The 19,810-nt window shown below is 63.9% G+C and overlaps 1 protein-coding gene across 2 annotated transcripts in view; it reads left to right on the top strand.

Annotated features, from left to right (window-relative positions):
* TP53I11 (tumor protein p53 inducible protein 11) overlaps positions 1-17,996 on the top strand; it is a 456,279-nt gene extending 438,283 nt beyond the window's left edge. For both annotated transcript variants that reach the window (XM_070487578.1, XM_014861256.3), the window contains 8 exons: positions 1,184-1,247; positions 11,294-11,371; positions 12,127-12,286; positions 12,849-12,907; positions 13,126-13,174; positions 13,440-13,536; positions 14,901-15,002; positions 15,489-17,996. In XM_070487578.1, coding sequence (XP_070343679.1) covers positions 12,158-12,286; positions 12,849-12,907; positions 13,126-13,174; positions 13,440-13,536; positions 14,901-15,002; positions 15,489-15,622 — 570 coding nt within the window. In that variant the 5' untranslated portion in view covers positions 1,184-1,247; positions 11,294-11,371; positions 12,127-12,157 and the 3' untranslated portion in view covers positions 15,623-17,996. Of the gene's footprint in view, positions 1-1,183; positions 1,248-11,293; positions 11,372-12,126; positions 12,287-12,848; positions 12,908-13,125; positions 13,175-13,439; positions 13,537-14,900; positions 15,003-15,488 lie in introns of those variants that run through there.
* The last annotated feature ends 1,814 nt before the right edge of the window (positions 17,997-19,810 follow it).

The raw sequence follows: 19,810 nt of genomic DNA, 5'->3' as shown, positions 1-19,810 counted from the left end.
TGCCTTCCTCCTCCCTCGACACACGCACGCGCACACACCCCCACGGTGACCGCCAAACAAGATGCAGAGAGGCAGGGGGTGTTAAGGAGGGGGTGCAGGGTGGTGGCACCGGCTGGGGTGGGGGAGCACATTGCTGGTCACAGGGGGCTGAGACTAGCTCAGAATGGGGTGGGTGGGAGGGGGCTGTTGTTTGTAGGACCCTCCTTTTTCTAGGCTGAAAGGCTCCGAGAGAGCCCCCAAGACCCCCAAACTCCATTCCCCGCCTTGTCCCCCAGGATGTGTAGAGATAAAAGTTCTGCCAACTGTGCCCACCCCCACCCCCCATCCAGGAGCCCCAGATAAGATCTTAGCCCGTGATGATGCAATTTACAGCAACCTCGCTGAGGCGGGTGCCCGATGAAGAAGGGGAGGGTGGGAGGGGGGTGTCATTTCATTTGGCAAAGTCACACCAAGCAGCGGGAGGGAAGGGCGGGCCTAGGCTGGAAGCCAGAGGGCTAAACGAAATCAAACACTAATGACAGCCATCTGGAAAATGGGATTCCTCATCCCGACCTCATAGGTGGGGAGAATGCAGTGAGTTCATACTCGTGACTCCTTCAGCACAACGTGCCTGGCGCCGAGCGCGCGCTCAGCCGAGGGGGACCACTGTGGTCACCGTGTTACTACACACTTGGGTATCCACCAGCTAAAGCGATCCCTTCCATTTGAGACACTGGCCTACGCCCCAGGGGATACCCCGAGGATGCTTAAGACAGTGTGGTTTGCCAGCCTGGGGGGGGGGGGGCGGTGTTGATAGTCTTACAAAAGGGGCGCAGTCTTTGGAACTTGCCAAGAAAGTCTTCCCCGTTTCGATTCCCAAGCGCCTTCCCCCGGGGCGTGAGCGCGCCCCCCGCAGGCGGTCTCCGGGAAAGCCTCGCCGGGGAGCCCCGGAGCGCAGGCCCCCCAAGCCCTCTCTCCCGCCCGCCCCGCCGGCCACCCTCGGGGGCGAGGCAGCCCGGCGCGTGGGAGGGGACGGCGCGCCATTGGCTTGTGCGCGGAACCGAGAGGAGGGACCAGCGCGGGCCGCCAGACTCAGGCAAAGCGCGGCCGCGCAGGGCTCCGCGCGCAGTCCAGCCCGGCCCGGCCCTGCCCTGCCCTGCCCGCGCGGGCGGCGCGATGTGAGGCGCCGAGGCCTCCGCGTCCCCGCGTCCCCGCGTCCCCGCGCCCGCCAGCTCCGCGCAGCGCCGGCGCCAGCATGCGCTAGCAACGTAAGTTCTGCTCCCCGCCGCCGCGCCCAGCCTCGCACTTTCCCCTCCCGCCGCCGGCCGGTGCCTGCGCAGCGCAGCGCAGCGCAGCCCAGCGGGCTCCTGCGGCCCAGGGACCGCTGGGGACAGCGAGGATGCCGGGCGCGCAAGCCGGGCGCCCCAGGACCGCTTGGCACCGGCGCATCCTGCCGGGACCCCAGGGGTCTCCTCCGCGGCTCTCCAAGGCGGCGTCCCGCAGGCCCTTGTGTTCCTCTGCTTCGCGCTCTCCGCTCGCTGCCCATCCCTCTGACTCGGTTTCCCTCTCGCCCCCGGCCTCCGTGCTCCGCCGTCTCCTCCCTCCTGGGCTGTTTATATCGCCCTCGGCCTCCCTCTCTCGGGCTCGCGCTCTCTGCTTCGGAGCAAGAGAGAAACAGCGAAAAGCAGTTTCTTTCTCCTTGGGGTCCGACTCGGTCCCCGCGCTCGGTTCTCTGTCCCTTCCTCCCTCCATCGCTCCCCTCCGCCCGCCTTCCTTTGTTCCCGGGTGCAAGGAGTGCGCGGCACAAACTTGCGAGTCCGCGTCCTTCTCTCTTCGCCCCCGCAGGGCCGTGGACCGAGGCGGCGGAGTTCCCGCTGCCCACAAGTCGGGCTCGACCTTCTGGTTCGGGGGGCCGTGGGCGGGAGCATCCGGGGCGCCCCACAGCCCGGAGCTCCCGGCCTGGGGTCCCCAGCCCTCAGGCCCGGGTCTCAGAAAGTGGATGAGAGTCTGGAGCTGGGAGATAAAGGACACATTGGAGGGGGAGGAGCGAGACTGGGAGAGACCCCAGGCTCCAGGCTTCGGGGTGTGGGGCGAGGCAGAAATCGACGCCGCGCCAAGCCCCCGTTGTTGGGAGGGGCGAGGAGGGGAAGCGCAGGTGGAGACGGACGCCCCCTGGTCTCCCGTAAGTCGCGCCCTTAGCAGGAAGGGGGCGGTGTGGGCCATTGGCCTGGCGCTGGGTGGGCTGGGGCCCCCTGCCGTGGGCAGAAGAGTCACACCCACTCCTGGGGGTCTGCGAAGGAATGGCCAGAACGCCGCGCCCAGCCCCCGCGCGCCCCCCAGGGTCCGGCGCTCCACCCTCCCCTGCCCCCAACCCTTCCGGGGCTCCCGCCGTCTCCTGGCGGCCGTGGGGGAGCGGGTTTTTCCGCGGGGGCGACGGAGGCGGGGGCTGAAAATCCCCAGGTTCCTCCGAAGCCCAGCGCGGTCGGCCAAGGCCGCCCCAGCGCCCCGCGCTTCCTGGCTGATTTCCTGCAGACCAACTTCTCCCGGGGGGGGGGGCCCGGCCTGCGGGGAGAGGGCCCCGGGGGGCAGGGATGGCCACCCTGGCTGCGCGGCCCCCTGGATCTCCACCCCTGGCAGCCTGTGCAGAGGGGACCACGACCCTCTCTTCCTGCAGCCCGCGGATACCAGGGACACCGGGTGGGGCAGGAGGAATTGTTGGAGGGCCAGGAGGGCGCGCTGTCCGTTCCTTAGCCGAAGCCCCACTCTCAGCCCACCGGGAGGAAAGATTTCTCTTCTTGGGTTGTTAGGGAATAAGACACGGCGCAATCCGCAGGCTTCTGTTACCCTATCTGAGAAACGGGCCGTCTGGGCCCTGAGGTCCCCTCTGGCCCCGGTGTCCTGGGAGCCAGCTGTCCTCGCTTCCCCTGCACACGCTGCCGGCTCCATCGTCCTTCCAAATTTGGAGTGGCGGGCTGAGGCTTAGAGCCCCGGGGCCACCTGTGGCGGGTGACACCTGCTGGACCCACAGCTCAGGCCTGTTCTCGGCAGGGCCCCGCCCCCAGGACCCCCCCCCCCACCCCCGCAGAGTCTCCAACCACACTCCGCTGTCTCCCTTCCCCCGAGGTCTTATGGCAGCGCCCCCTCTGCTGGAGCAACAGTCTGCCCCTCCAGAGAGGGAGTAGGGGGGCACTGTAATTAACAATGGCCCCTGATGTGCACACACTGCTGGACTGTTCTTTACTTTTACTTATTGAACAAAATGTTTGTGAGCTCTGTGCCAAAAACGATTGCGTGCAGAATGCCAGGCACAGTTCCAGGCCCTGGGAGACAGGTGTGAACAAAATAAAGATGCTTGCCCTCATGGAGCTGACGCTTAAAGGGGAGTGGCAGTTAACTAAGGAAAGAAAGAAGCAAATTATATGGCCTATTGGGAAGTGAGGTGGAAAAGTTGAGTGTTGAGGTTGGGGAAGGTGGGATTGCCGTTTTCAATAGGGTGGTCAAGGAGGCCTCTTGGAGGAGGTGACTTTTGAGCTAAAGCTTGGAAAGAGTGAGCTGTGAGGATGGCTTGGGAAGTAAAGATCCTGCAGAGAACAACCTGTTCAAAGGCCCTGAGGCAGGAATGTGCCTCTTGTATTTGAGGAACAACAAGGAGCCAGCGCAGCTGGAGTGGAGTGAGGGAGTGGGGAAGAGAAGGGAAGCCCTCCCGTTTCACAGATGAGGGAAGTGATGCTCAGAAACAGCATACAAATCACCCCCAGACAGGCAGCCCAGGAGCGGCAGCTGCAGGGCGGGGTGCCTGCTGGTCTGAGACCTGGCCCATAATACTTTCCCTTCTTCCTGCATCTCAACCAACCTTCGCAGCCCGGGTGGTGCCCTCCCAGGGCCAGGTCTGGCCAAGTGCGGGGACGTGGAGGGGAGCCACCTAGTACCCTGAGGGGTTCCGTACCTGCAGCCTGTTGCCAGCCCCTCCCCACGGTCTCCCAGCACCGCTGGAGCCAGTGCCCTGGGGCCAGCATCTTCCCATGACCCACGGGGACCCTGTTCTCTCTCTTCCCATTTCCTCCCCGTGGTCACCGCTTCCCCACTCTGCGTGGAGCCCCCGCGGGCCCTGGAAGGGGACCTGCTCTGAAGCTGATATGGTCAAGGGGGAAACTGAGGCAAAGAAGTTGAGCGTCCTAATCTGAAAATAGCAACAACGTTGTTAGTACGTGTTTGCTGCACAACAGCTCCCATTCTGGGTGTTTGTGGTGGGAGGTAGGTGTCATTATCACCCCCATTTAACAGATGAGGAGACCAAGACCCTGGCTGAAGGCCACGCAGCTAATAAGTGGCAGCGCCCAGATTTAAGCACAGGCCTTTGGAGTCATGACCCACTCCTTTAACCACTAAGGCGGAGCCCCAAACCCCCAGGAGACGGGTGGCCCTGGACCGTGGTCCTGGCTCATGGGCGTTGGGGACAAGTACAGGGACTCTTCTCCTGTGTCGCTCGTCCCCCAGAGGGCAGATCACCGCTTGCTTCTGAAAAAGTTGGCTCAAAACGGTGGAGCATCCTTCAAGGAGACTCCCGTCCCGCCCGCCGCTCCTCCTACAAGTTCCTGGGCAGCTGGGGAGTTGGGAGGGGTGGGAGGGGAGAGGGATGTGTCCGGGGCCTTCTCACAAGACCTCGGGCCCCATGGGACGCGGAAGCACCAGCCGCCGTTGAGGGCTCTCATGAGAGGCTGGCCTGCCCCTGAGCTGAAAAGGACAGGAGTTCTCCACATGCCTTTGTGAGCGACACTGGGGACAGGAAGACCCTCCTGGTGACTTCTGAGTGGTGATGGATGGCCGGCCGGCGGAGGGCTGTGCCCCCTGCACACAGCAGCAGCTTCAGAGCGCTGGGGGAGCCCCCGGGATGTGCCTCCTTCCTGCCCTCTGCCCTGCCCTCTCATCCTCCAACGCCATAGGGAATGTTTGCTTTTGGTCCCTGAACCGTTGGAGACGTTTGTATGAAAATCTGGGCTTTCCTCCGCCTTTCTGGAAATCAGGCACCTTCAAAAGAGAACAAGTGGAGAGACAGGAGGGAGGTGTGGGTCCCTGGGGACAGTGACAGGCGCTGGGACTGGGGGCGGGGCGGCTGGAGCTGGGGCCTTGCTTGCTGGAGTGTGGAAGCCAAATCACGAGTATTGCAGCCAGGCGGGTTCCTAGAGACCACACTCCCATTTTGTAGATGGGGAAACTGAGTCCCAAGGTCAGGCCCTGGCTTACCCACCATGGCAGAGTCTGCTGGTGGCCTCAGCTGTCCTGTCCCCCAGCCCAGTGACGCAGGGCTCACCCACCACCCTTCCAGCTTCTGTGCAAATCCTTTGCTACCGGCGGCTGCCCTGGGCCTGGGGGGTCTTGGAAACGGGCATGGAATCTCTTTCTTGATCACAGAGCTTCGTCGTGGGGGCTGGGTTTGTCGTCCTCGTAGGATTTGCACCGTGCTCGCTCCTCTACCCTGCCAGCTCTGCCCTCTGTCACCCTCGCCCTGTGCGGCAGCATCGACGCAGAGCCGCTGGCAGTGGTGCTGGACGGAGGGATGGGGGAATGCAGCCCCGCCCCCGGCTGGCTCTCCGAGGCCCAGCCTTCAGGATAGATACAGGATAGTTACGCTGTCAGGGGACACCCTGCAGGGAAGCCTTGCCACGTGGCAGCCTCACCTCGGCTTCCCCACTCACACCATGGGCCCCGAGACGCCCCCTAAAACCTGCACCCCGGAGGCCACCCTGATGATGTCAGTAGTGCAACCGGTCCATCGAGGGTCCTCTGTGTCCTGTGACTTCCTCGTCTGGCTCCAGCCCTCCCAACAGCCTAGTGAGTCAGACGTGGTCACCCCACTTCCAGGGAAGGAATGGAGGCTCCTCGGAGGGAATCTGTCCAAGGCCTGGGGCTAGCGATGCACAGCCGAGATTTGAACGCAGGTCCCTTCCTCCCCAAGCATCCATTACGGCCCTGGAGACGTGAGATCGGCTCTGCTCCAGGGCCCCAGTGGTGGGTTCTGGCTGCACCTCTTGAGACCCCATCTTGCCCATGTGGGTGAGGGGCTGGCCCAGGGAGGGACGACAGGGTGGACGGTGGAGGGCCCCCCTTGCTGGAGCTCTGGCCAGCCCCCCCATCTCTCTCTGCCAGCCCCGCTCCTGTGCGGCCCTGCCCCAGCCCCCGTTTCCAGCTATTTTGCACCAATGTGATAACAGAACAATGGGTCTCGCCTTAGCCCGAGGCCCCGCAGGAGCCCAGGGAGGAATGTAGATGCTGGCCACCCGCCAGGGGCTTTCAAGAGGAGACCGATGGGGAACGTGGCTTAGAGCTTGGTTCTTCCTGGAGGTCAGGCTCACCCAGCACTGGCCCCCCCCAACACACACCCCAACTGCTCTGGGGACATCCGTTAAAGCATAGTGAGTTGGTGTGAATTTCAGCTCTGTCACTCACTCCAAGAGACCCTTGAATACGTCATCTGGGCCTTGGTTTCTTTGTCTGTAAGATGCGGTGGACAATACAGCCCTTCTCATAGCGTTGTCCTGGGGACTCCAGGGAACCCCTGGTCTGCAAGGCCTGGCCCACCTCCAGCCCTCACCAGCTGGGGAGGGACAGTGTGCTGCCCCCACAGAGCCTTGTTGGAGAAGGAAGAGCTTCTTGGCTGGGATGCTCGGCCGCAGTGACGCCCCCCTGAGTCACCCGGCGGCCGGCAGCTGGGGGGTGTTCTGGGCCCCAGGCCCCTTCCTCCCCCCATCCCTCCCGGTCAGGTTCCTAAGCAGCCCTCATGGGCACGGTCTCCGTGAAGGGGACAACGCTGCAGTCCATGCGTTTCTATGGAAACCAGCCTTCCTGGGAAGGCAAGGGGGGGGGGCGTGGGTTGGGAGAAGTCCTGAGGACCAGCCTGGGAATGATGTCCCGCCCCGTGCCCCGTTAACGTTACTCGCTGCTGTCCTGAGGGAGCCTGGAAAGGGTGCCAGCCCCTCCGATGCCTCCCTGCGCGGTGAGGGACGAAGCTGGGAAGAGGGAGTAGTGTGGTTTCACACAGGAGGAGGTGGAGGCTCAGAGAGGGCAAGTAACTTTCCTGAGGTCACAGAACAGTTGAGACAAAGCACTGGGGTTTGAGCCCAAGTTTGAGCAGTCGTTAAGTACTCGCCCCCCCACTCTGTCATCCTCCCCTGACACTTGTCCCCTGATGAGCCCACCCTTCCTGGCCTCCTGCCCTCTCTGGGGGCTTTGCTTGGTCTCTGCCCCATCACGGCCCCTCTGTCTTGCTGCCGCTGGGAGCTCTGTGGCGATGTTCCCTCCTGGCCTCAGATGTCACTGGACATGAGGAATGGGGAGGGGCTGCAGGTACCCGGACCACGGCCAGCAGGCGGCGTCTCAAGCCCTCCCCCCACTCAGTAATTGGTCACCAACACTGGTAGAGCTCCTCCTGGGCCAGGAGCCGTCCCAGGCCCCGTGGACAAATCCACAGACCCCTGCCCGGTGGCGCTTGTCTTCTCATGATGGCTGCAGCTTTCTGAGACAGGGGGGTGACATCTCGCCCAGCCCTCCAGCCTCCACATCTCCTGGGCACTCCAGAGGCTGGGCCTTCCGCCCAGAGCATCTGCACCCACTCTCCTAGGGTCTCCAGCCTTCACGACCCGCTCGCCCAGAGCCACCTGGCCAGGAGGGGTGTCCAGATTCCAACCCAGCCCAGCCTGACTGCACAGCCCCTTGCCTGCCCTCCTTGGCCACCAGCTGGGCCCTGCCACGCAGAGCTGGGGGTGAGCCCGAGCGTGCTGGGTGGCCTTGGGGAGCCCTCCTTCCCTCAGCCCAGCGGTTGCTCCTTTGCTCATGCGCATGCCGTGCCCGCTGTGTGCCGAGGCCCAGTGGGGGGACTCTCGGGGGCACAGTCAGCCCTGCCTTCAGATTGGTGGTCTCAGGGAGCCCAGTGCCCATGATGTGACCAGGAGGATGGGCTGGAAGTGGCCAGTGGTCCACACGGAGACCCTCGAGAGTCCAGGGGCGGGAGGGTGCCGTGCCGGGGAAGGCCCCCTGGTGGAGGGGCTGTGCAAAGACCCGACTTGACCAGGAGCATGGAGGTGGGGAGCGGAGAGCAGGGCGTCAGGGTGTTAAAAGGACAGCGGTCTGCCAGCTTTCCTGAAAACTGAGGTCAGAGAGCTGGCCAGGGCAGAATGCAGAGGGTCGTGAGCTCAGGGGCTGGGGGGCTGCAAGCCACTGTCCCTTCTCCCTGCTTGGCAGGTCCACCCAGGAGAGTCTGGGGGTGGAGGGCAGCCTCCTGCCCAGCTCTCCCCCACCCTTGGGCAGCCTGGCACCCGGGACGCCCTGGGGGTCCTTCGGAAGGCAGCCCTGCAGGCAGGCCTTTTGCATTGTGCACAGCTGAATGGAGAAAGGGGACAGAGGGCATACCCCAGGGGCCAGGGAGGGGCGTGGCGGGAAGTGCCCTCTGTACTCACGCAGTGGGGCCAGGCCTCAAAGACACTCCTGGAATGGCCTCGAAGCGGGGAGAGTTCAAGGGCAGACTGGAGGGGTGGGGCCCATCTCGGGGCTGGCCTGTGTCTGGGAGCATCGTGGCTGCCTGTCCGCCCTCCCCAGGGTGGAGAAGGGACTCCGCGCCCGGAGCAGCTAATGTGCTGAGGCAGGTGCGGGGGAACCTACTCTCTGGAGCTCAAGTTCAAGATTGCCCTCTCCCTGGGCGGCCACAGGCCCTTGTCAGTGGTGCACTCCTGGCTGCGGCTGGCCCCTGGGGGCGGCCACAGTGGGTCCCACCAGCTCCGAACTCGATGGCAGTGCCTGTGGGTTAAGCTTGTCCCACTGAAGGGTGATGCGGGATGTCCAGTGGGGCCAGGACACCGCAGTCCCCTTCTGCCCCCAGCCCCAGCAGCCTGGCACTGCCACGCCCGCAGCCTTTGCTTTGCGGGTTCAGGCCTGTGGCGTGGAGGGGGTCACTGTGTGTGCTGGTGCGGAGGGTCGTCGGCAGAGGAAGGCAACTGACCCTCCGAGCCAGGGTCACGGACAGCCCAGGCGGACGCTGACTGAGTGCTTTTCCTGACCCTCCCTGGCCCCCACCCCTGGAGCCACTGCTATGTGAACGGCGTGGGGAGGGTGTGAGTTTCTTTGTCTATGTGCCACCTCAATCCAGCCCTTTCCATGGCCAGGCCCTACCTCACACAGGCATGGAGATGTGTGTCCTCAGCCTCCCTGTGAGGCAGGACCCTTTATTTCCCAACTATAAATGGGGAGACTGAGGCACAGAGAGATTCAGTGAGCTGCCTACAGGCGCACAGCTAAGAAGTGGTGGATCTGGGGTTTGAACCCAGAGAGTGTGGCTTCAGCTGTTCAGCTCCCAACCCTTAGCCTTCTGGCTGTGGCAGGTCGCTGGCACCTTTTAAAGCGCTTCCTGTCCGTTCTTTCGTTTCTCCTTAGACCAGCCTTAGGGGGAGAGGAAGGGCTGCTGTTCCCGTTTCACAGATGCTCAGAGGAGGAGTGACTTCTCTGATCGATGGCTGACAGGTCAGCGCCCCGTCCGCCCAGGCTGTGAGCGACGTGCCTGAGTCACACAGCCCGGAAGGACGGAGTCAGGCAGCACGGCCGGCCCGGGCGAGAAGGGTTAGAGAGCCAGGGGGTCCCATCTGAGGGGCTCATGGGAGGTCTGCCCATCCCTGGAGCCGGCAAGGACACGAGGAATGGGTCCGCTCATGTGCTGCGGGCGGTGCCCGCGGTTGGCGGCTCTGGCACACAGTAGGGCACTTTGTCCCCTAGTCAAAGGCCGATTTCCCATCTAACTCAGTATTCTTCCACTCCCGCTGTTCCCTTCGAGAAATGAAAGCTTACAGTCACACAAAAACCTGTACGCAGGTGTTTCCAGCAGCTCTGTTCATAGTCATCAAAATCCAGAAACGACCCAGATGTCCCCCCGTGAGTGGCGGGCTAACCCGGGCCGTCCCTCCGTGGAATGGGCTGTGCCACTAAGGGGAGTGGGCCGTCAATGCGCACGACAGCTGGGGCAATCTCGAAGGTGTGGTGCTGAGTGAGAGAAGCCGGTCCCGAAAGTCATTCCCGTGTGATTCCACTCACCGAACATTTGAAACAGCAGACGTAAGCCTAGTGGCACGCGACAGGTCAGCGGTTGCCGTGAAGGGAGCGTGTGACAGGGACCGCATGAGGCGGTTTGGGGCCATGCGCCTGCCCTGTGTCCTCATTTGGAGATGCTCTGTGTGCTAAAATTCATATAACCGTACAGCAAAAAAAGGTCCGTTTGGCTGTGTGTAGATTAAAGATGGAAGGCCGGGGGGAGGCAGAAGGGGAGGGGCGCCGGCCGGGCTGCCCCAGGGGCTTCCTGTGCGGAGGGGCGGGGGGAGGGGGCCCCCCCCCCCCCCCCCCGAGCTGCGCGGCTCTCGTGGGTGGGCAGCCTCGAGCCAGCCTACCTGGCAGCGGAAGGGCCAGAGGCTGATCATAGCTTCGCTCTGGATTCACGAGGAGGTGGTGGAAGTGGCTGAGATGCTGTGACGGTGCCTGGGGCCCCAGGAGCAGCGTGGTGACCCTGGCTCTCGCCGGGGGGGGGGGGGGGGGGGGGGAGTGCCAGATGCCTCCCGCCCACTGGCACCGGGCATTGGAACTGGCTTCCTGGTCACCATCGGCCACTCCCCTGTCCCCGGGCGGGCATGGGAGGAGAAAGCCTTGCTGCCCCCATTTTACGGATGGGGATGAGGCTGGGGCATCGGCCCTGTGAAGACCCACATACCCGCTTTTGCTGCCATTTCCACACTCCAGCTGGCGGCAGCCCACCTGGTTTATGCAAGTCTGGAGCCGAGTTGACGTGAAGCCACAGGGCCGTCTCTGCTCTCATGTTGGTTTGCTGGCTGCTTTCTTCTGTTTGAAGATGCTGGGAGGCTGGAGGACCAGAGGGGACCTGGGGACATTCCCGCCTCTGGCAGCCCTGGCTGGGGCTCACGCCTGGGGTCACATGGCTAAGACCCAGTCCCAGGCCTGGTCAGGGAGGTCCACAAACCCAGCTCAGGTCCCCTCTGGGCCGTGTCTGTGAATGAGGGTGTCTTCCTGCCCTGCCAGAGGGTGGCCGCGGGTGGCAGTGGGATGCTGGAATAGGGGAGGCCGCCAGCGCTGGCGGGCACGCACTGGGAGGGGTACTAGTGCTTCCCCCGTCTCTGTGGAGCCCCCCTGAGCTCGGTTTCCTCATCTGTGGAATGGGCGTAGAGTCCCCATCTGGCAGGGCGGCTGTGGGGGAGGAGCCCAGTGCCCCCGGTGGCTCCCACAGCCTTTCCCTCACTGTGGGCTTCGCTCCCCGTCCTCCACGCAGGTCTCTGCTGACTGAAGGCGAGGACCGGCCCGCTCCTCATCTCTGCGTCTCCGTCGCCCGGCCCAGTGCCTGCACACAGTAGGTCGCCAGACCCGGCCCGAGGTGGGGTTGGGGGCTGTGGGGATTGGGGGCAGACACGGGGGGTGGTGGTGATGCCAATGGCAGGGAGGGGACGAGGCCTGGAACAGAACCCCTGCCAGCACTCCTGGCCCTCCTTCCCCTGGCTCAGCTGCGTCCCAGGGCCACCTCCTCCCCTTCTGTCGGCCCCGGCAGGTTCAAAGGAGGTTGTCTGGGAGATACGAGGGAGGGAGGGTGTGCTGGGCAGCCGGGATGGTCTGGGCTGCAGGGCAGTGGGGGGCTTGTACCCACACAGACTCAGGACCCCCCGCCCCAGGTGTCGTCAGGTCCTCCCCTCTTCTGAACCCTGCCTTCTTCTTTACTTCATCCCCGGGAACCTTTGGGTGGGGTCTCCATCCACCTGAATGCCTGGTCCTGGTCTCACACCTTCCTCCAGGGCCGTCTCTGAGCTCCTTCCAGCCTGCTCACCTGGGCTGTGCCATGTCCACTTGGGCCAGATGGGCTGGCAGAGCTGGACGGGCCTTGGGAGCATCCGCTCCAACCCGTTTTACAAATGAGGAAGCTGAGGCCGGAGAGGGTAGGGATTGCCCCTGTGGTCACACAGCACGTGCTTAGGGAGCCAGCCCTGGGTCTGGGCCCTCAGGCACCTGTGTCCCACTTGCTGGCCCAGCAAGCCCAGGCTGGGGTCCGGCTGCCCCCTGAGGCCTGGAAGCCGGGCAGGACCAGTGGCCTGAGGCCAGTGTCTCCCCTCTCAGCCCTCCCGCAGACACAGGTCTCCCAGACAAGATGGCAGCCAAGCAGCCTCCCCCTCTCATGAAGAAGCACAGCCAGACGGATCTCGTGAGCCGCCTGAAGACCCGCAAGATCCTCGGCGTGGGTGGGGAGGACGACGACGGGGAGGTCCACCGCTCCAAGGTGGGTGCAGAGGGCACCTGGAGCCAGCCACGCCTGCAGTCCGCCCTGAGCACCAGGGTGGCGAGAAGAGCAGCTGGGGCCCACGTAGCTGCAGGAAGCCCAGGACATGGCACATTTTTCTGGAAACTTAACAGAGACGCCAGGGGAATAATAACAAAAATGAAAGCCGATTGTTAGAGTGGTTGGAGGGCGTGTTATGTGTGCAGTGTCACATGACTGCTTGATAAGCGTTATTGAACCTGCTTCTAGCCCTGGGAGATGTGGACAGAGTTATTAACCCATTTTACAGATGAGGAAACTGAGGCTCAGAGAGCTTCAGGCCTTGCCCGAGGCCACACCAGTAAGGCAGAGCCAGGCCTCAAGCAGACCCCTGAGCCGTCATTCTCAGCCACTGTGCTTTCAGTTTCCCTTAAGCCCTGGTGTCAGGGAGGCAGACAGGGGGTGACCCTCTGGCTAGGCAGAGGTCCCAGGTTGGGCCCCGGGCATGCCAGGGGTCTCGGGAGGGGCCTGGGCGTGCTGGGAGCTGCCGTCTCTGTTGCCTCTGACCCCCATGTATCCTCAGATCAGCCAGGTCTTGGGCAATGAAATCAAGTTTACTGTTCGCGAGCCTTTGGGGCTGAGGTGAGCCTGTCCGGAGCCTGGGGGCTGGGGGGTCATGGGAGGGGCTGCCTAGGACCCTGCCCACCGGCCTTGCCCTGTGTCCGGTTGACCTTGAGCCCATCCCCCCTCATTCTCTCCCCCAACACCAGCCATCCCTGGGCCCTCAGCTGGATGGGGAGGGACCCTGGGGCTTGGGGCGGCCGCGGGCCTGGCTCTGACCTGCGTCCCTGCGCCCCCAGGCTCTGGCAGTTCGTGTCTGCTGTGCTCTTCTCCGGCATTGCCATCATGGTGAGCCCGCCTCCCCGGCCCTGGCCCTGCTCTGTCCCCCCTGCCCTGTCCCTGGGCCTCCCCGGGCCTCCTCCCACCCGCCGCCTGCCCGGAGCATCGCAGGTGCCATCGTCGGTGGTCCAGTCCCCGGCACCCCAGCCCTTCTGGTGCGGCATGAGGGGTGGGGCAGGCACGGTCCGGCCTGGCTCCTGGGGGAGGGACGGAGGACCAGGGGAGGTCTCAACAGTGACCCTCACCTGGAGCCTCCCCCCGCCCGCGCCCGCAGGCCCTCGCCTTCCCCGACCAGCTCTATGATGCCATCTTCGACGGGGCCCAGGTGACCAGCAAAACCCCCATCCGCCTCTACGGCGGCGCGCTCCTCAGTGAGTACCGCGCAGGCCTGGGGGGACGGGCAGCCGCGGGGGCCGGGAGCCTCCCTCGTGCCGGGGCCCCTTCCCAGCCCCCTCCGGCCGGCGAGCTGATCTCTGCCGGGTGTGTACCGCCATCTTGTGGCCATGGGCGGAACGCATCCAGTGGACTGGGGCTCTGTCTTCGCTGTCATTGGAGATAAGCATTTATTGAGCGCCTGCTGTGTACAGTGCACCACCTGGGCACTGGGATAGAGAGATGAATGAGACCCAGGCCCTGCCCTCCAGGGGCCTCACAGCCGAGAGGAGGAGGCAAAACCAACAGTGTCTGCAAAAGTCTTCCACCCTTGGGCCTCTCATTTGAACCCCTTCTCCGTCCTCTCCTCTGAGGCACACAGTGTTAGGAAGCTGAGTTACAGATTCTAAAACCTAGCACAGATGGTTTCCCTACCTTCCCTCCAAAACATTCTATGGCTCCCTATTACCTGCAGGGTAAAGTCTTAGCTCCACCTGGCAATCAGGGTCGTCTGTGGGGTGGATCCAGCCTGCCTTCCCAAATCCACCTCCCCCACATCCCACAGGGGGCCGTGCACCACAGCTGCACCGCGGGATGCCCAGTCCTGTTTCAGAAGGCCTCCGTGCCTTGGCACACGCAGTTTGCCCAGCCTTGTGCCCATGGCACTTCTGCTCAACCCTGGAAGGCCCACTGTAGTACCTCCGGGGCCGGGGGTGGGTGGTGAGGCTTGGGGCAGCTTGAAGCCCTTCACCCACGCGTGGAGGGCTGGAGTTACACGGTTACGGTTCAGTTTGTTGAAATAAAATGAGCACGAATCTGGAGCTCAGAGCCGGCAGACTCTGGGTAGGAGGTCGAGTCTAGGCTGGGGTTGGGACCGCTGAAAAATAAGGCCTAACGCCTCCCTGTGTGATTCCCGAATGGGTGGTTTCCAGTCTCTAGGAGTCCGTTTGGAAAGAAAATGGGATGGCAGGACCAGGGGCCCACCCACTCGGTGGTCTCCCTCACTGCAGAATCCTGACCCATCTGATAGGGGCTCAGTCCTCCTCTTTTACAAATGAAAAGACAGCCCCGGGCAGGGGCCATGACTTGCCCAGTGTCCTGTGGCGCCTTGGAAATTAAATGAACTGCGAGGAGCTTATTGCTGAGGCTGCCAAGTCAGATCTGGCAGGAATGGGACCGGGGACGGATGGATGGCCCAGTTTTCGACTGAGGAATGTGAGTGGGCGCAGGAGACGTGGAAGTCGCGATCCTGGCTCCCTCGCCTTATAAGGCTACAGGGAGGAAGACCAGGCCCCTGGCCCTGCCCGAGGGGGTGGGGGGCAGGCGGCCCCGCCCCCAGTCCACGCTCTGTCCCCCGCCCCAGGCATCTCCCTGATCATGTGGAACGCGCTCTACACGGCGGAGAAGGTCATCATCCGGTGGACTCTGCTCACCGAAGCCTGCTACTTCGCGGTGCAGTTCTTGGGTGAGTCCTGAGGTCGCGGTGAGGGAGGGAGGCTGGGGGGCGGGCGCGTCAGGGCTGCTGGGCCCCCGCCTGCCACGTCTTCCCACCTGGGTTTCCAGGAAGTGAGGAGCGCCGTCTGAGGGGGAGGGCCTCGTGTGGCTGGGCTCACCTGTGTGCCTGCACACCTGTGCTCCACACCTGGTGGGTACCTGTACCCTCCTGCCTACACACACGTGCATCGGCACAGCCTTGCACACTCGGTGGACTAGCGGCCTCCCGAATGTGCACGTGTTCCAGCGCAGGCGTGACGGCACGCCCCTGTTTTGCTCATGTCCTTGCCCCGGACCCTGCCCCGTGGGGGCCGTCAGACATGTGTGGGGTCTGGTGAGGGGGCAGGTCCTGCCCGTCCCAGCCTGCAGGATCCCGGCTCAGGGCGGGGTCAGCATGGCATCGCGTGGTTGGGGGGAGCCCTCTGACCTCTGTCTCCTCCCGGCCTTTCTCCCGCAGTGGTCACTGCCACGCTGGCCGAGACGGGTCTTGTGTCCATGGGGATCTTGCTGCTCCTGGCCAGCCGCCTCCTCTTCGTTGCCATCAGCATTTACTACTATTACCAAGTCGGCCGAAAACCCAAGAAAGTCTAGCCACCGGCCAGCTGCAGCCCTGCTGGGCAGGGAGGCCCTGGCGCCTTCGTCTCCAGGAAGGACCCTGGGCTGCCCAGCCCCGCCCCCGGCAGGCGGGGGGGCCGCCCTCCTCTCTGGATGCTGGGATCTTCTGGGCTTGTAGGTTTTGGGGGGATGGGGCCTCTGCACCCCGTCCTTCACCACACAGTGACGCCCCCTTTTCTTGGGTCTCTTGGCCCCCTGGACAGACACCGACTGAAGAGTTTGAGCCACGGGGCATTGGGCTAGGGCGAGGCTCCCCCCCTCGGCCAGGAGGCCCTCCTTTCTTGGCAGGGAGGCTGTGGCCTGCCTCCCTGTCCTGCCCCCACAATTCCCCCCCCACCGAGTCTAGTGCCGGACGGAGCTAGAAGCCCGGAACTGGGCTTCTGTCTGTGCTGGAAAAGCCAGGAACTTGACCCTGTCCCCCTGCACCTCACATGTGGGGGCCCCGCCACCTGCTGAGCACACACCCCGGCCCCTCCCACAGCCCAGCTGGGGCTGGCAGGCGGCGGGGCTGCCTCTGACTGCGCACTCCCCTTACAGCCTTTCTGTGAGCTGGGCCACATGCAGCCAGAGCCCTGTCCCCAGGCAGCCTGGCTACCACGGGCCTCCTGGGGCTTTGCTCTAGGCTCCCCTGGAGGCCCCTAGGAGCCCCCACCCCACAACGGCCTGGGTCTGGAGGCTGCCCGGGCTTCACCCACAGGCTGGCCCTGAGAGAGGGACACACAGATAACCCCAGATGGAGGCCACCTGAAAGGGATGGGGTTTGGGGTGAGGAAGAAAGAAAAGCAGTGGCATCTCCTTGTCTCTTGGTGTGTCCTCTGGGTCTGATGTCCGCCTGGCTCAGCCCCTCCCGACCCATGCCCCCTCCCCAGGCTACTGCCCCCTGGACCTCCGGCCTGGGCTGCCCCCCAGGCCTGGCGGACTAGGATTGAGTGCTCTTCAAACTCTGCGGGGAAAATACACGGAAACATTTTAGTAGGTCCCCCCCAACGGCCCCAGTGCTCTGGACAAGGTGGCCGGCCCGCAGAGCTGAAGCCCATGCCTGCCCACAGCACCGTGTGCTCCCCATTAGTCCCCGCCCCCAGCGCTCTCCTTCCCTCTGGGACAAGAATGTGCCCACCAGGGATGGCAGCCCCCGGGTTCTGGGGACAGGGGTGGAGAGCCGCAGCCCAGGCCCGGACTCACTGCCCCTCTTGGGATAGAGTGTGTGTAGGGGGCAATGGATGGTCCTCAGGAGTGATGGACGGTCCTTAGGGGGTGATGGACGGTCCCCAGGGGTGATGGACGGTTCTTAGGGGTGGTGGACAGCCCTGCCCTTAGGGGGCGATGGACACTCCCCAGGGGCAATGGACGGTCTTAGGGGGAGATGGACGGTCCTCAGGGGTGATGGATGGTCCTTAGGGGCGGCCCCGGTCTGGCTGCTGCCAGGTGGGCATTTGCCTGGGGACCTTCCTTGGCCCACACGGGGCCCCACACTGCCCTCCCCTGTGCCCAGCAGAGCGGTGGCACCACTGCAGCGCCACACCTGAGGGGAGGCCCCGCGGGAGGGAGCCTGGTCACAGACACAGGGCCGCTCTTCCCTGGCTTCCATCTCTTGCCTCTGAAGTTTGTGTGTCTCCCCAGAACCCTGCCCCCCGCTGAGCCCTGGGCGGCCGGGATCCCATGGTCGCCTTTGGGAGGTGGTGTTGGTGGCCACTGGGCAGTGGCTGCAGGCCAAGGCCACATCTTCCGTCTGACCGTGCCTTTTAAGGCCTGGCTAGTCCACAGTGGGTGATGGACGGTTTGTCCTCATGACCCCTGGGCGCGGGATAGATTCCCCTGGGAGGCAGGCAGGGGAGTGGGGGCACAGGCTTGGGATTCGGGCTCTGGGTTGGCATCTCTGAGGCTGAGCCGGCCAAGCTCCCTCCCTCAGCTGGGGGCAGGGGGGCGGGGTGGCAGTAAGGACCCGCTGGCATGGGAATGTCCGGGCTGTGGCACAGCAGTGCTGTGAATCCCATGCTGCTTGCTTAGACATGGGAGGGAGGGGGCCTGGCACACAGACACACGGCCCTGGGGTGGGGGTGGGGGCACATTAAGGCCAAGAGTCGTGGTTGGGGTGGGGGCAGTTACAAGGGGACAAGGACAAAGAACCCACCAATCTAGTGAGGAGGCCTGTGTGGGCCCAGCTCCCCATCCAAAAGGTTTGGGGGGATCCAGAAAACTCCTTGCCACAGGGACCCAGGGCTGTCTTGCCAAGCTCCTGCCCCCCCAGCCCCTCCCCCCAAATCAAGACCACCTTTCTTCACGGTCACTATTTATTCTTCGTTCCTTTGTCTTTTTGTAAGAAACAGTCACAAAAACCAGTGCAAAACCATTAGTGTGGGCGTCCTGTTTTATATTACAAAAACTCCTTTCGATATATAATATAAAAAGGGGCTCACAGGAACACGGGATAAGTTAGCTCTGGCATCCACCGCGGGGAACGGGGACAGGGTTCAAAACAGACTTTCCAGACGGGACCCACGAGGAGGGGGGGTGTGGGGGCCTCGGCTGGTTTGGGGGACCCTGTCTGAGCCCCTTAGGTGTAGACAGGAGAGGGGCCTGGGGGGCTGAGGAGGGGCCCCCGCCGCTAAGATGTACTCCCTTCTCTAAGGGGCACAGCTCCGGAGCAGGGTGGGGTGCGTGACCACGCAGGGCCTTCCCTGTCAGTGGGGTTGGAAGTCTTGGCAGAGAGGCATTGCACCCCTGCCCCCCAACCCCCCCCAACTGCCACCAGCACCTATTATGGGCTATATCTGGACCGGCCAAGCCAGATACGTGAGCCCGAGAGGCTTGTCTGATGGGGGCTGAGCTTTCTCCTTCCAGCCCCTAGGAAAGGGCTCCGGCAGCCAGCCCTGCAGACAGTTACCCGCCTGGACTGATGCTACAGGGAGCAGTGTCTGCCTGCTGTCCCTCCCCGGCCCCAGACCTGGTGGGAGGCTGGGGAGGTCCGTGGGGCAGGCCCAGGGCTCGCTGGCACCTTTCTGGAAGGCCTTGGGGAGGGCAGTCTCACCTCCACCTGTGAACCACCTCAGCCCGGGGCTCCTCCATGGCCTGCGTCCCTCCTCTTAGGGGGCCCGGGGGTGGGTGGGGTGGGAGAGACGGGGGAAGTGGGTGCTTCCAGATGCCAGGCTTTTCTTATGCTGAAGGCCCCAGGTCCTCCTGGGCGGTGGGCGACCAGATGGGCCTGGATACCGGGGACGCCTTGGCCTGGAGCCACACAGCTGTCCGACTTGACCCTGACCCCGCCCAGCTTGTTTTGTTCATTTTTTGGTCAACCTCAGACCAGCCATGGGCCTTGGCCAGGAAGCTGGAGCTAAGCGTGTGGGCGGGTCCAGACAGCAGGCCCTTCTCAGCCTGGGCGGGGGGACGGGCTGCAGGGCCCCCTGGGTCCCAGGGATGGCCAGTCGCTAGGGAGCTCATGGTGTCACAGAGTTGCCGGGACAGGCTGTTCTGGGGACCATCTGGAAAGATCCAGCTCAGAGACCTGGGAGCAGGGCCAGGGCCAGGACGGTGGGAGAGATGGGAGGAGGGCCACCGAGCTCTGGCTGCATCTCGGGGGGGCAGGGGGCTCCAGGCCCAGCTCTGTCTCCCAGTGGCTGGGAAGCAGAAGGGGAGGCTGGACGCTGGCCTGGGGCCTGAGACAGAAAGGGCTCTTCTTCCCAGACCCTGAAGAGGGACAGAGGAGGGGAGAGGGGAGAGGCACCAGGCTGCGCCCCCACTCCCACGTCCGTGGCAGACATTACTAGTCGGGATCACACTGTCCTCTCCCACTGAGGCCAGACTGTCCTTGGTGCAGCCTCCGGCGGCCACTCCTGACCGATGGGGGTCAAGGCATCCTGCCGCCTGCTGCCAACACCAGGCTAGAATTGAGGCCAGCGCATGAGGGCTGAACTGTGGGTGCTGCGCGGGTGTGAATGCGTCTGTGGGGAGACCTGTCCCCGCCCGCGCCTGGAGGGAGCTCTCAGCAACGCGCCGTGGACGGGGAAGGGACAGGAGACCAGGTCACGGCAGAAATGGCCATGACACCCTGGAGTTCTTCAGCTTGGAGACAAGGGGCCTCGGGGGTGTGGGAGAGACAACGGGTGGTTTGAACACTTCAGGAAGGAGAGCGAGCACGCGGGATGCCACGGACAGAGCCACAGCAAA

Source organism: Equus asinus, chromosome 17 (assembly GCF_041296235.1).
Source record: "Equus asinus isolate D_3611 breed Donkey chromosome 17, EquAss-T2T_v2, whole genome shotgun sequence".
NCBI lineage: Eukaryota > Metazoa > Chordata > Mammalia > Perissodactyla > Equidae > Equus > Equus asinus.
Note: the sequence above shows the minus strand (reverse complement) of the source record. Positions and strands in the feature narration are given on the sequence as shown.